Below are 15,575 nucleotides of genomic sequence, written 5' to 3' on the forward strand. Positions count from 1 at the left end.
AAAAAAAAAAAAAAAAAAAAAAGGCAGGATTGTTATTAATATCTGGTGATTTTTGAGGCATTTTCTAGGGAGTTATCATTTGTCTTACAGAATTGGACAATTTTCTCACCTTTAGGAAATTAATCTCAAGGGTTAGTGGGTTCATAAGAGGAAGAGGAACTTGATCACATATTTATCTAACTGTTTGGTCCTAGGGGTTGCTACATTCCTTAGAAGTAGAACTGAAATTTGTAGAATAGGGTTGATGAGGTCTAGAAGTCAGCTAGCTGAAGTATTGGTAGATCAATGATGAGGAAACTGAGGTATGGAAAAATTATTTTTTTGTATTCCAGGCTTTATCCAGGTACCTCCTAACTCTGCTTTTAGCAGGGAATAGGTTATGTTCTTATAGTTGCAATTATTGGATGTTTTGCCCTATTGTGCACTTTGATAGTTGGGTTATTCTTAGACATAAGATGGCCTTCTTTTTAACACCTAAATTTGAATGGATTTTCATTATTATAACCTGTGTCCAATACAGAGTTAAGCTACTTATTCTTTGGCTAGATAATTCTTCCATGATGGCAGTTGTGGAAGGTTGAGAGGCTTGGTTTGGGGTGTGCCAAGGTCATGTCTGTTTCTTCTGGAGTGCTGTCTGGCTGTGCCCTGCCAGATGGCTCTGTGTCACGGTAGAGTGTGAATTTTAATTCACTGGGCACAGTGTAGCTTCCGTTATTCCCCGCTCAGCCTGTTCTTCAGCTCTTATGAAAGGGGGAGGAAGTGCTGATCTTAAGGGAAGGAAGAATAAGGTGTAATCTCTCTTAAAGATTAACATCCTCCTCTGCCCACAAGAAGAGCTATTGAAATGTCAGTTCCCTTCAATGCCACTAGCATTTATCCTACTCCTATTAAGTGAGTTATTCTGGTGGACGTTGTGGGGATACGAAGCCAAGGCTGTTGAAAGGAGTCTCAGAGTGGCATCTCTCCCATCTTAGGAGTGGTTTCCTAGTGAGAGAAGCTACCCTACTGTAAACAAACAAACAAACTGCAGACTAGATTGTGACTATGTTAATTGTGTCAGAAGTCTAGAGAAATGGATTCTTTTGCAACAGAGTCTAACTGTGCCTGCCTCTCCTGTATCTTGTTTTTCAGAACGGCAACATCACAGAGCTCCTCCTGAAGGAAGGTTTCGCACGCTGTGTGGATTGGTCGATTGCAGTTTACACCCGGGGCGCAGAAAAGCTGAGGGCGGCAGAGAGGTAAGGTCTGTCCTAGAGGCCTTCCAGCTGTGGATCTTGTTGAGGATCTTTAGGGAAAGAAATCTGGTGATTTTCTCACACCCCTGTGTGTCAGTGTTCATTTTACTTCAGTAAAGGAGTAGGGCAGTTCCTTATAGAGGAGTGACTTAAATATTGGTCTTCAGGTTCAGTCTAATTGAATGCTGGATGGTAGGGACTTAGAGTCTTCAGTTAGACATTTTTCTTCACTTGATTTGCTTTTTAAATGTTTTCAGGTCATTTTTTCCCAAGCCCCTTGCTTAGGTTCTGGGTGTTACACATTTGAAATGTAATAAACGTGAAGCTTATTTGAGAAAGATGAAGTTGCTTATCAGCTGCTCCCAAACAGATAGACAGGAGCAGGGGTATGATGGAAAGACAGAGCCTGTGGGTTTTAAACCAGGACCATTCAATATTGTTGTGAGGCCTATGCCCTAACTTACTTAAAAGTATGTTTCAGTTATAAATGCGAATATAATCCTGAGATGTTATTGGTGTGTTTTTGACTTGTTGCCTATCATTAAAGCAGATATAGGAATAACTTGTTTCTAAAAAACTGCATATAGAAATTCCAAATATTAGTTGCCATTTCAACTGTCAAGGTCAAGATATAGATGTAGGTGAACTTTCTCCATTTGATGGGGTAGATGGAAGAAAATAAAGCAGGTAGCAACAGTAGATGAATGGAAATGATGCTCAGGAAAGTCTGAATCACTACCTTCTATGATACATTTAAGCAAAGACAACACACAGCTGATGACAATAGTCCACTCTCAAGGCTTGCTTGCTGTATGACTTGCTTCGAAATCTTGAAGTTATAATGATCTTGATAACTACTTTTTTGTGACTGAGATATACAGCTAAGAAATGTGCAACGACATGAATGAATAACTGTAATATTTGTTCCATTTCTTAGGTCTTTTTCATCCTTCAGTATCTATAAGCGGAAGTATTTGCAAGTTTTTATAAAAGTAGATATTAATCTAGGCCATTTGATATGGCACATCTGACATGTGTATTGTCTGATGGAAAAAAACAGTGATTGCTTAGAATTTTTTTAATGTTGTTCTACAGTTTAGAAAGTTACAATAACCGTATCAAGTACAGTGTTCCAAATACTTCTGATTATTCTACAATGCTCAATTTCTTTTGTTTGGTTCAGAGAATCCTGTTATGTTCATTAGTATTCTAAATTAATTTGATTTTTTTTTTTTTGCATTCTTTAATTTCTTGCCCTTTTTGTTTCTGAGATGGAGTCTTGCTCTGTCGCCAGGCTGGAGTGCAGTGGCGCGATCTCCACTCACTGCAACCTCCACCTCCCTGGTTCAAGCAATTCCCCTGCCTCAGTCAGTCTCCCCAGTAGCTGCGACTACAGGCGCACACCACCACAGCCGGCTAATTTTTTTTTTTTTTGTATTTTAGTAGAGACTGGGTTTCACCATGTTGGTCAGGATGGTCTCGATCTCCTGACCTCATGATCCGCCGCCTTGGCCTCCCAAAGTGCTGGGATTACAGGCGTGAGCCACTGCGCCTGGCCCAGTATCTTGCCTTTCTTTGAAGAAAGTGAATGCATTGAAAATAATATCTACATGTTATATGACATCAGTAGATTTTATGGATTTTTGGGCGGAGTGCTCATCATTAAAAAACAGGCTTAGACCAGAGAATGCAAATCATATTTCGATAATATGTGATTACTTGTCTGCTGTTCTGCATGCTATACTTGAGCTACTTGAATTGTAGGTAAAATTGCATCCTCTATATTGAATTACTTCATGTATTTTACAACTACTATATCCTGCTTTTTGTTTTTCTTATTTTACTGCTTCTCTAAAACAAAAGATTGCAATACTGTTTTCAGAAACATGTATCCATTTTCACTGCACATGTATTCACTTATTTGTAAGTGGTTTAAGACAGCTGTTCATTGATTTTTTTTTTTTTTTTTGATCTTTGCACATATTCCATTCATAGTCTGGCTCAGAAAATATCTACTGGGCAGAATACTTCAAGATAAATTTCCGGCTACATAGGTTTTTTTTTTTTTAAACTCTTGTCAATGAACTTTATAAGGATTTTGTTCATTTTCTAATTATTCTATAGATGCACTGTCGTGACAGTTTTGTTCTTATATATAGGATTTGGTAGCTGGTAACCTTTTTATAATTCAGATAGAAATTGAGCATGTCTGTGCTTTTTAAGAAGTATGTTTGTTTAGATATGTGGGTTCTTCCCATTTAAGAGAGCAGTTACTCTCTGTTTGTCAGCCTAATTTTTGTAGTAGCCACCCAGGAGATATTGGATAAACCAGAGTTAATAATGAAGGTGGACTCGAACCATCTAGGCTCAAAAAATTGTATGCCTGGACCATAGTCCTGGACCATAGTCTCCGAGCTGTGGGTTTACAGTATATATGTGTATCTTGCGTGTTTTCATTTACTCTCATTTACAGGTCTCTATTCTGGATATGTCTATAGGGTAGAGTAGGATGCTGCACCAACTGTGCTCCCATGGTAGTGGTGGATTCCATTTGCTGACTTAGTCTGTCTGAATGATCTTGCATCCTTGCTTTGTTGTCAGGTTTGCCAAAGAGCGCAGGCTGAGAATATGGAGAGACTATGTGGCTCCCACTGCTAATTTGGACCAAAAGGACAAGCAGTTTGTTGCCAAGGTGAGTCATTCTCAGCATCTTGATATGCATAGTGGACACTGCCAGGTGAGTAATAATACAAGGATTTGAACAATTAGAAATGCTGAAGCTCTTGAAAATTTCGAGGCAAACCAGTAGGGGTGTGTGTGTGTGTGTGTGTGTTGTAGGGGGCTTAGAAGGGTGTGTGTGTGTGTGTTTTATTGTAGGGGGCTTAGAAACCGTTAGACTATTTAAATTTCTTTGTAAATTAGCTAACTTCAAACTAGCTTGAAATATCTCTCATATTTTAGGACTTCTTTTTTATCTGCTTAGCAAATAGCATTGTCTTAAGATTTCCTATGTCCAAGTACAGATGGTCCCTGACTTATGCTGGGTTGACTTAAGATATTTTGACTTTACAGTGGTATGAAAGCAATAGATATTCAGTAGGACCCACATTTGGAGTATCCATACAGCCATTCTGTTGATCACTTTTGGTCTAGTATTCAGTAAATTAATCAAATGAGATATTTAACACTTTATTATAAAATAGACTTTGTGTTAGATTATTTTGCCCAATTGTAAACTTATGTAAATGTTCCAAGTATGTTTAAGGTAGGTTAGGCCAAGCTATGATGTTTGGTAGGTTGTATTAAGTGCACTTCCTTCCTGCCTTCCTGCCTCCCTGCCTCCCTGCCTGAAGAGAGTTAAATGCATTTTCAACTTACAGTATTTTCAGCTTATGATGGGTTTATCAGGAGTTAACCCTGTTTCAAGTCAAGGAGCATCCATAGCTATATGACCTCAAGTTTCTCTTCCTTCTGTTTTGGAGCTCTTGGTTTTTTTGTTTTGTTTTGTTTTTCCCAGAGAGTTCTCCATTGATGTGTCTTGGGATAGACTGCTTTGAAGGAAACTGGAGCTATTATCCTTGGTGGTATCAGCAGTGCTGTAAAAATGTTTTTTCTTATTTGCATGGTTTTGTAACTTGAGTAGCAGATCTGTTATCTGTGTCTTCCCAAAATGCTGTAATGTTTTCCAGCCTATTTTTACTTTTGCCAAGAGATGCTAGAAGTTTTGTTTTTATGGGCTAAAAGTGGTTAAGTGCCAAATTCTTGGACTGAGAGGTGCTGTCTCCGTCAACTAACCATGAGTTTAGTATGGAAAGCCACTAGGTGGCACTGTGAGCCTGAGAAATCCTGAGACTGTCTTAGAATGGTAAAATTTTAGCAACCTCTGAGGAATTGGCTAAATTTCTTCACTCTTTTTTACGATGCCCAAAGTAATAGGTCACAGAGTGGTCTAGTGGCCTCTTTCCCTCTTTTTGTAGGTGATGTCCAGGCAGCTGTGAGGTTAGCCATAATCATTCCTTTTGGTAGGCATGGGTGGGAGTTGCCCCTGGTGGCATATCCTGGCATCCTCCAGGTCTTGATGCAGACTGCGTGAGGCGTGTACCTGTGTGGACACTTGGATATGGGTTGCTCTGCCTACTTGGAACTCACTCAGTTGTGCTTATGCTTCCCGTAGTGTGTTCTGTGTTAACATAGCTACACAATGAAAGGATGATTTTTCACCCAAAAAGGGAGGCAAGCCTTCAATTTTTTGCCATCTTCACTTTGAGAGTCTGTGACATTACTGATGTAGATGAGGCTTGTGAGGATCTTAAAACCCTATTGTGTTCCTACCATTCTTTCCTCAATTAAAACTGAGTTTGTAGAAAAACCTAGAATATTTTGAAGAGTTTTGGGCCTTGGCTGGTTGGGGAGTTAACTAATGCACTGCATAAGAACAAAATTCAAAGGATTTCGATTATTGAGCTTTGCATTTATCTTAAATATGACTTTACTGATAATTAAAAAAGGGAGACCTACCTGTAGGAGAAGTTTTTCCACTTTTAAAAATCTAGGATCTGGCTGCGTGCGGTGGCTCACACCTGTAATCCTAGCATTTTGGGAGGCTGAGGCTGGCGGATCATGAGGTCAGGAGATCGAGACCATCCTGGCTAACACAGTGAAACCCCGTCTCTACTAAAAATGCAAAAAAATTAGCCAGATGTGGTGGCGGGCGCCTGTAGTCCCAGCTACTCGGGAGACTGAGGCAGGAGAATGGTGTGAACCCAAGAGGTGGAGGTTGCAGTGAGCCGAGATCGCGCCGCTGGACTCCAGCCTGGACGACAGAGCGAGACTTCGTCTCAAAAAAAAAACACAAAAAACAAACTAGGATCCTAGAATCTGTTTTTTCTTTAAAAGAGAGCGAGGCTTTTATCATGACAATGAAGTTTTATTCATTACAGTGCCAAAGTAGAGGAGATTGTCCCTAGGAATCATCTGATTGAGGATTGTGAGGAATAACCAATCTTCTGTGGAAATTGAAACATAAATTGAGGCTATTTGGGTATATGTCTGCTTAGAGGGTAAAGAGAAATAGGTAAAGAGTTTTCAAAACTTACTGACTTTTTAAAATTCTTTAGCATTAGTTTTGCTTTTAAAACAGGAAAAAACATAAAGAAGATAAGCATAAATACCCATACTACATGAAACACTATCTTGGCCTTGTTTTTTAATTTTTTTTTTTTTTTTTTAACAAAGTTGATCATAGTGTCTGTCTCAAGGTTGGCAAACTATGGCCCATGGGCTGAATTTGGCTGGGCACTTGTTTTTGCATGATCTGTGGATTTTACATTGAAAAAAAAAAGGATTTTGTGTTAATAAAAAATATATCATGGTATGTGAAAATTATGTGAAATTCAATGTCAGTATCGTAAATAAATTGGAACATAGCTATATGTGTTCACTTGTGTATTGTCTGTGTCTGTTCTTGTGCCATAATGGCAGAGGTGAGTAGTTGTGATAAAACTGTGTGGCCTGCAAAGCCTTAAATATTTGTTATCTGGCTTTTTACTTAATAGTTTGATGATCTCTGATCTATACCAGTCCTACTCAAAATGCCTTGATAAAGTGACATAAGGAGCTTGGGCCAGAATGTAAATCAAGGCATTGCTTCCTTCATCAAGAAAAGCTTACTACAAAAAAAAAAAAAAAAAAAGTCAGCAATGTTCATAGTGATGTAGTTGACTAATATTCTAGTACAAGTTCCTTATCTTACTGCAGACTGGCAGCCACTTTGAATAGCACTGATCTGTATTTTTAAGTTTGCACATTTTTATTTTTAATACAGAAAATTAAACATTTTTTTATAGGCTTACTAAAGAATGTACCAGTTCAATTTCACTCTTCCTTGAGGCAGTCACTTTCAACTCTTGGCTAATTCATCTCTGAATAAAACATTTACATGGCTATTTCTTAATTTTTCAGTTTTAGGTACAACTCCTTTCCTTCATACCATGGAAGAGGAGGGCTTAGTTTTTTCACATAAGCACGCCTACTCATGTGGGTGCACAGTGCTCTTACCCAGTTCTCCCAATATGATTATGTCATAATTTAGTTAATATTCAGTATTTATTTTAAATGATAATCACCACTGTGCTATATAGCATATTATGCTACTTTTAGTTTTCTGCACAATTTTTTTGTTTTCCCTGGAGTTAATAATTTTTAAAATTTACATTTTTTATATACTTATTATTAATTCAGCCTCCAAACTCTGTCTAAATCTCCTCCCAAGAGGAGATTCATTCAGTTTGCTAACACTGTCTTGGAGCCTTGCAGCCTGCATCAATCTGGACTGGTTTCTCTTTTTGCCTGTTTTAGAGCTGTCATTTTTGGATTTCTTCACCATTGTCCTGGGGGATTTCTTTGCCTTACTCTTGGATTGGAGCTAGGATTGCTGGATCTCACAGCTTCCTCTATAATTTGCTACTTTGTTTTAATGGCACACATTCTCTAACTTCATGGCAAAGAATGCTTGGGAGGTAAATTTTCTGAGACCTTTCGTGTCCATTCTCTACATACACTTGATAGTTTAGCTGGATATAGAATTATTTTAGAAGTCATTTTCCGTTAGAATTGTATCTATCAGTATTGCTCCACTGTCAGTAGTTATCAGAAATTTTTTTGATTTCTTTTTTTTAATGGATCTGAAACCTTCCTGATTTCTCATCCTTATATGTGTTTTTTCTTTCTGAAAGATTTTAGCAAATTCTTTTTGATCCTAGTGTTCTAACATTTCATAGCAATGCCCTTTTGTTTATCTATATGTGAGCATATTATGTCTCAATGTTTAGTTGTTTTGTTCTGAGACTTTTTCTCTCAACTCTTTTGTTGGTTTCCATCTAAAATCTTTGTTCTCTCTTTTTCTAGAACTCCTGTTATTTGGTTGTTGGATTTTGTAGGCTCGTCTTCCAGTTTTTTTCTCCTATTTTCTATCTCATCTTCTATTCATTTTAGATTTCTTTATAGTTATTTTTCAGTAGTTTTATTGACATGATACTGTTTTATTTTTTAAGAGCTTTATTTGTTCTCTGCATGTTTCTCTTTTACTATTATAAAAAATAAAGTTTAATACTTCAGAGATAAAAATCATCTCTTAACTTTCTGCAAAATTGATTTTTTTTTTTTTTTTTTTAGTTTCGTTTTTCCTCCATACTCGCTATGTTCTTCAAGCCTCTCCTCTCCCCTCTTTGGGTTATTTTGGTCCCTTATTTTTCATATTACAGGCTTTCCTCAGATATTTGCTGAGCCTTGGTTTTCTGTCTTATTTGAGAATGAGATATTAAAACACTGAGTTTAGAAGCAATGACGCTAGTGTGGGATATAGGGTATACATATTTGTTTGTTTGTTTTTGAGACAGGGTCTTGCTCCGTCACCCAGACTGGAGTGCAGTGGTGCCATCACAGTTCACTGCAGCTTCAACCTCATGGGCTTAAGTGATCCTCCTGCTTCAGCCTCCCGAATAGCTGGGAGGTTCATGCTAACACAGGTGCACGCTAACACACCTGGCTAATTTTTAAATTTTTTGTAGAGATGGGGTCTCCCTGTGTTACCCAGGCTGGTCTTGAACTCCTGGGCTCAAGCGATCCTCCCACCTTGGCCTCCCAAAGTGCAGGGATTACAGGTGTGAGCCACCATGCCTGGCCAGGGTATACATCTTGAAATCCATCTGCTTCTTACAAAGATTTGAAACCGTTCATCGTTTTTGGTCTCATTTTCGTTTGCAATTGAGATGCTTGATTTGACAGTTTCTGAGTCTTGGCAGATTAGGGAGAGTGGGACTGCAGTATAAATCAGATTGGCTATTGTGTTTTCTCGCCACTGTCTCAGGATTTAGCTTTTGTGAGTCAGTGGAGTAAGTTACTACTCATCCATCTGCTTTCCAGCTTCCAGAGTTTTGTTGCAGTGTTCTCTCTCATTATCTTCTTCCTTTTGGGCTTATGTATAGATAGGTTATACAGATCCCCCTTTTTTTTTTTTGAGACAGAGTCTCGCTCTGTCACCCAGGCTGGAGTGCAGTGGTGTGATCTCGGCTCACTGTAAGCTCCACCTGCCGGGTTCATGCCATTCTCCTGCCTCAGCCTCCCGAGTAGCTGGGACTACAGGACTACAGGTGCCTGCTGCCGTGCCTGGCTAATTTTTTGTGTTTTTAGTAGAGATGGGGTTTCACTGTGGTCTCAATCTCGTGACCTTGTGATCTGCCTGCCTCAGCCTCCCAAAGTGCTGCGATTACAGGTGTGAGCCACTGCGCCCGGCCTCAGATCTCTTTTATCTAGAGGTGTTTAGAGAGGGAACCAAAATAAAGAGCTTACTTCTTTAATTGATGTGTAATATTTAATCGCAGGCTGCACCATAATATTTTAAACCAGTCCCCAGTAGGTTTATATTCATGTAGTTGAGAATTTTTTTCATTATTTAGAAAGTGGAAGAAATCTCCAACTAATTGGCAGTTACTTCCTTAGAAATGATTTGGCTCACATTTGCCAAATATGTCTATAGAAATGTTAACCAGTATATACCACTAAGTGTGTTCATTTTCTAATATGTTGTAAAACAGAGATTGGCCAGCTTTTTCTTAAAGGACCACATTGTAAATATTTTAGGCTTGGTAGCCATATGGTCTCTGTTGCAACTACTGAACTCTGCCATGGTAGCAGGAAAACAGACATAGACAGTGTGTAAACAAATGGTTGTGGCAATATTCCAGGAAAACTTTATAACAATATGAAGTGGGCTGGATGGCCCTTGGGCCATAGTTTGCCAGCCTTTGGTGTAGAACACTGGATATCAACATTAAGTTAAAAATGAAAAAAATATACATATTACTTTTTATAACCTGGAACTCAGCAGCAGTTATATATCATTTTACATGATTTAAAATATCTGTTAGTGGCAAACAGTTTTTTTCAGGGAATCCTAGAAAGGTTCTAAGGTACATGGGACCCTCACATAGTCTGAAAGTCCTGCAAGTCTTCCCTGAATGATTCTGCTTGTAAAGATCATGTGATTGTAAAGCCCTAACAAATAGTGATTCCCTCTTCAACAGTCCCGCTGTTTTTTAGGAATTAATTGTACAGGGCCTCGCTAAAAGCCTGAAAAGCCTGCAAAGGGTAACCTATGGCCTCTAACTGGGTGCCTCTGGGGCTCTACAGTTGATTTCTGGAACTGAGGCAAAGCTGTAAGTCAGAGTGCCAAGAGGCTTAAGCCTCAGAAATGTGAAACTCGACGAAGTATTCTCTGATTCATGTAGCCTATTGAAAGACTGGTTCCCTTTGTCTGCTTAAGCAGTTTTACTTCTTGAGGAATGGAATGCAAAGGAAGGGCTCTCCTTGTCTCTTCAGGTTAGCAGAGAAGCATGTTCACTTCACAGCGATTAGCTGAGCTTGCCCAAGACTTTTGTGCCTGTCGTGGCCTGCCAGTTCCCTCCCTGCCTTCCCTGTGGCGTTTTAGCTGATCTGTGCTGTTTGTAGCCATATGGTCCCCTGGGCACGTGGCTTGGCTTCCCTGTTCCTGCTGCTGGATCCTTGGGCATTGCAGATTTCACAGACCTGAATAACGTTGTTGTGGGGGATGGGAGAGGGATGGAGTGGAAGCATGTTCTCAAGAGGTATCTCCTTACCACCCTGCCTGGTTAGAGGCTTCTTGCTTGGTTCTCTGTACCTATATATAGATCAAGCAAACAGAGCCCTGAACTAGGTGCTTTGGAAAGATGTAAAAGAACTAGAAGTGGTTCCTGCCTTCAAGGAGCTTACCTGCTAGGGCTTTGTCTAGGAGCGCTAAGTGGTTAACTGGCATTGGTGGCCAAGTCCAATTTTGGAGATCAGGGTATAAACTATCCATGGGTACAGGAGATTTTAGAATGTATTTGCTTTTGTCCTGGTAGTTTTTTGCTGTGCTTCCAGTCATAGCTCTAGATGGAGTTCATTATCACGTCTCTGAAAATTTTTTTCCTCAATTTTTTTATAATGACAAAATTCATAACATAATATGTAATATCTTAACCATTTCTAAGTGTACAGTTCAGTGGTATTTATATTCGTATTGTTATGTAGCTATCACCACCACCTATCTCTACAACTCTTCATTTTATAAAACTGAAACTATACTCAATAACAATAATTCTACATCCCTCTGTTTTCCCTCTTTCTGGCCCTGGCAACCACAATTCTACTTTTTGCTTCTGTGATTTTGACTACGCTAAGTAATTATATAAGTGAAATCAGACAGTCTTTGTGTCTTTGTGACTGGCTTATTTCATTTAGCATAGTGTCCTCAGGGTTCATCCATGTTGTAGGATGAGTCAATTTTCTTCCTTTTTAAGGGTGAAAAATATTCCATTGTATGTGTATACATTTTGCTTACAACCTGTTCATCTGTCCATGGGGACACACTTGGGTTGCTTCTACAGTTTAACTATTATGAACAATGCTGCTATCAACATGGTTATACAAATATCTCTTTAAGACCGTTTTCAATTATTTCAAGTTTGTACCCAAAAGTGGAATTGCTGGATTATATGGTAATTGTATTTTTAAGTTGTTGAGGGAATTACTAGACTGTACCATTTTACATTGGTGAATGAGGATTCTACTTTCTGTACATCCTCACCAACATTTGTTATTTTCTGGTTTTTGGGTTTTTTTTTTTTTTTATAGTGGCCACCCTAATGGGTGTGAAGTGATGTCTCATTGTGGTTTTGATTTGTATTTCCTTAATGATTGGTAATGTTGAGCATCTTTTCCTGTGCATTTGCGTATCTTCTTCGGAGAAATGTCTATTCAAGTCCTTTGCGCATTTAAAAAAGAAATTTCAACTTTTCTTTTAGATTCGGGGGTACATGTGCAGGTTTGTTATGTGGGTGTATTGTTTGGAATAGGATCCAGTCACCCAGGTCGTGAGCATAGTTCCCAATAGGAAGTTTTTCAGCCCTGGCTCCTTCCCTTACTCTCTGCGAGCTCTAGAAGTCACCAGTGTCTATTGGTCCTGTCTTTAGTCCATGTGTACCCAATGCTTAGCTCCCACTTATACACCTCTTTGCCTGTTTTATAATTGAGGTTTTTGTTTTTTTGTGGTTGAGTTTTAGGAGTTCTCTATATATTCTGGATGTTAATCTTTTGTTGGATATATGATTGGCAAATATTTTTTCCCATTTTGTGGTTGCCTTTTACTTTGTTGCACAAAATTTTCATGAAATCTAACTTGTACTATCATTGCCTATTCCTTTAGTGTCATATTTGAGAAATCATTGCCAAATCCAGTGTTGCAAAGTTTCTGCCCTGTATTTTCTTCTAAGAGTTTTGTAGTTTTATAGCTCTTATATTTAAGTAATGAATCCATCTTCAGTTCATTTTTAGTTTTGGTGTTACATAAGGGTTCAACTTTATTTTTTTGCATGTGGATATCTAGTTTTCTTAGGACCATTTGTTGAAGACTGTCATTTCCTCATTGACTGGTCTTTGCACCCATCTCGAAAATCGTTTGACTATATATGCAAGGGTTTATTTCTGGATTTCATTCTGTTTCATTGGTCTGTATGTCTGATTTTTATGCCAGTACCATATGGTATTGATTACTGTAGCTTTGTAGTAAGCTTTGAAATCAAGAAATGTGAATTTTCCTGCTTTGTCCTTTTTCCGGATTGTTTTGACTATTCAGGGTCTCTTGAGATTTCATGTGAATTTTAGGATGAGCCGTTCTGTTTCCATAAAAATAATCATTGGGATTTTAATAGGGGTTGCATTACATCTGTAAATCACTTTTGGGTTGTATTGACATCTTGACAGTATTGTCTTCTAGTCCATGATCATGAGACATGTTTCCATTTATTTATGTCTCTAATTTCTTTCAACACTGTTTTGTAGTTTTCTTTGTATAAGTTTTTCACTTCCTTGCTTAATTCCTAAGTGTTTTGTTCTTTTTTGATGATACTGGAAAAGGAACTATTTTCTTAGTTTTCTTTTTTGGATTGTTTATTGTTTGTAGAAATGCAGCTGATTCTGTGTGTTGACTTTATATCCTGCTACTTTGCGAATTCATTTATTCTAACAGTTTTTGTGGAATTATTAGGGTTTTTTACGTATACATCATCTGGGAACAGTGATAATTTTATTTCTTCCCTTCCAATTTAGATGCCTTTTGTTTCTTTTTCTTGCTGAACTTCTTTGGCTAGGACTGTCAGTAGTATGTTAAATGGAAGTGGCTCTCTGACATGGTTTTTAAGCGAGGATGCAGCTGAATATTTTTGGCATTATCTGGATTTCTCCAGTGTATTCCCATGTGGTAACATGGAGAGAAACAAAAAATACCTGCCACTTCCTTGCCTTTTGCCATTTGACTTTCAGTTGAAAAGGAAGTTCTGGAGATTGTCTCACTAGAAAGGTGGGCTCTGCTGAACCAAAAAGGGGTCAAGACTTGGTTTGCAGCTTATACTAGTAAACCAGTGTGCTGCTAAGAAAAAGAAAGTGATTGAGTTAGAAAAGATTGAAAGAATATTAACCTGGCTTTAAAAATTATTATTAGAGACCTCATTTAGGTCACTCTTTAGATTTACAGAAAAATTAAGCAGGTAGTACAGAGTTCTTACATTACTCATCCACCCTCAGCCCAGTTTCCCCTGTCATTAATATTTTATGGGAGTACTGTGTATTTGTTATAGTTAGTATATCAATATAGATACATTGTTATTGACTAAAGTTTATGTTTTATTCGGGTATTCATTTATTTATACTTTATTTCTGTTCCAGGATACCACATTGCATTTAGTTGTCACATCTCCTTAGGTTCCTTTTGGATATGTCAGTTTCTCAGACTTTTTTTTGTTTTTGATGACTTTGACAATCTTGAGAAGTACTGCTCAGGTAGTGTGTAGGATGTCCCTCTGTTGAAAGTTGTCTGATGCCTGATTTCCATGTAAGTACATCCTAAGAGTATCTGCTTTGGTTGTGCTTAGGTGCCTGGAGGTGCCTCTATCAGGATATTGCTGTGGTTTGTTTTTGTTGAGGACAAGGGTGGCAACTGTACTCTTCTGGGGGACTGGGGAGAAGAGACATAGCATACAACCTTAGGGAGTGGGAAAAACAGCCAGATGTCATGATTTCAGAGAGGAGAAGAGGTGTGTATTGTCATTCTCAGTGGCCTCATCAAAGCACAGTCTCTGGTCATGCCTGTAGAAGGCCCTTTTGGGCGGAGAATCCTTTGTTTCTATCTGGTACTGGAAATTTTGGCAGCATTGGGACTATTGGTGGTTGTATCCACAACTCAGAAGGCTGTTGAACAAAAAGGAGGCTTTTTTGTTTGTTTTATGTGTGCTTCAGGGTTTTCAGAATCTGAACAACAGCAGCCCATTGCACCCAGTAAGCACTGTGGACAGGCTGCACAGATGAGAGAGTGTGACAGAGGCTGAAGATAGGCATGGATGTTCCCCTGACAGAACTCTGTAGTTTTCTTGACTCATGGCAGCCCTTAGCCTACACCTTGTTGTCATTAAACCATTTTTTCCTCTTGTAATTGGGCTTCAAGGAATGAGGAGGGAATTCCATTTAGTGCATGTATTTGAGTCCAGATAGTGACTTTTTACATGTAGATTTCTGCTCCAGTGCCTTAGGTTGTCTCTTGATGTGTGGGGTGTGAGTATACATGGGATTGGCTTGATTAGGGATCCATAGCTAGCAGAGAAAGTGGGCAGTATGGGCATACTTCAATTATCCTGATGAAAAGCACCAGAAGAAATATCACTGTTAAAATGTGGTCGGTAATGGTGCTGATGAGCTGGCTTCAGATAGTAATCCACTCTGCATCTCACTTACTGCACAGTGCGTGGCTGTAACCAGTATTTTATTGCTGATTCCGTGTCTCTGCTCAGGAGCTACTTGTTCTCTGGACAGTAATGACACAATTTACAGAGGAATAAAAAACCATGAACCCCACTTATACACACACGTGGACACGCACACATTCGCTCACCCTTCCTACCTTCACCAGCAAGCTAAACCTTGCTCAGCTGGCAGTGGCAGAGTGCGCAGTTCCTGAAGAGGAGGTTTCTAATCAGGGAGATGCTGAGCAGCAGAGAGAGTCTGCTGCTGGGGCCTAAAATTTACAGCTCCAAGAATTCATAGCTGCCACTGCTGCTGACATATTACAAGGGGTGCCTAATCCCAGTGACGTGTTACAGGACATCCTTAGATCTTCGTGTTCTGTAATCAGGGGGTAAAGATGTGAGGACTATGATACTTTCTTTGGTTTTATTACTCTCTAAGAATGACTAGGGAGCAGAAAACCTCTAGATATTCTCGTGTCTTGCTTAT

General features: G+C 38.8%; 1 protein-coding gene across 1 annotated transcript in view; it reads left to right on the top strand.

Moving 5' to 3' along the window:
- SND1 (staphylococcal nuclease and tudor domain containing 1) overlaps positions 1–15,575 on the top strand; it is a 443,852-nt gene that overhangs the window by 52,633 nt on the left and 375,644 nt on the right. Inside the window, exons 8-9 of the mRNA XM_011939537.1 lie at positions 1,132–1,238; positions 3,837–3,927. Coding sequence (XP_011794927.1) covers positions 1,132–1,238; positions 3,837–3,927 — 198 coding nt within the window. The remainder of the gene's footprint in view (positions 1–1,131; positions 1,239–3,836; positions 3,928–15,575) is intronic.

Source organism: Colobus angolensis, unplaced genomic scaffold, assembly GCF_000951035.1.
Source record: "Colobus angolensis palliatus isolate OR3802 unplaced genomic scaffold, Cang.pa_1.0 Scaffold182, whole genome shotgun sequence".
In the NCBI taxonomy this organism is placed as follows: Eukaryota; Metazoa; Chordata; class Mammalia; order Primates; family Cercopithecidae; genus Colobus; species Colobus angolensis.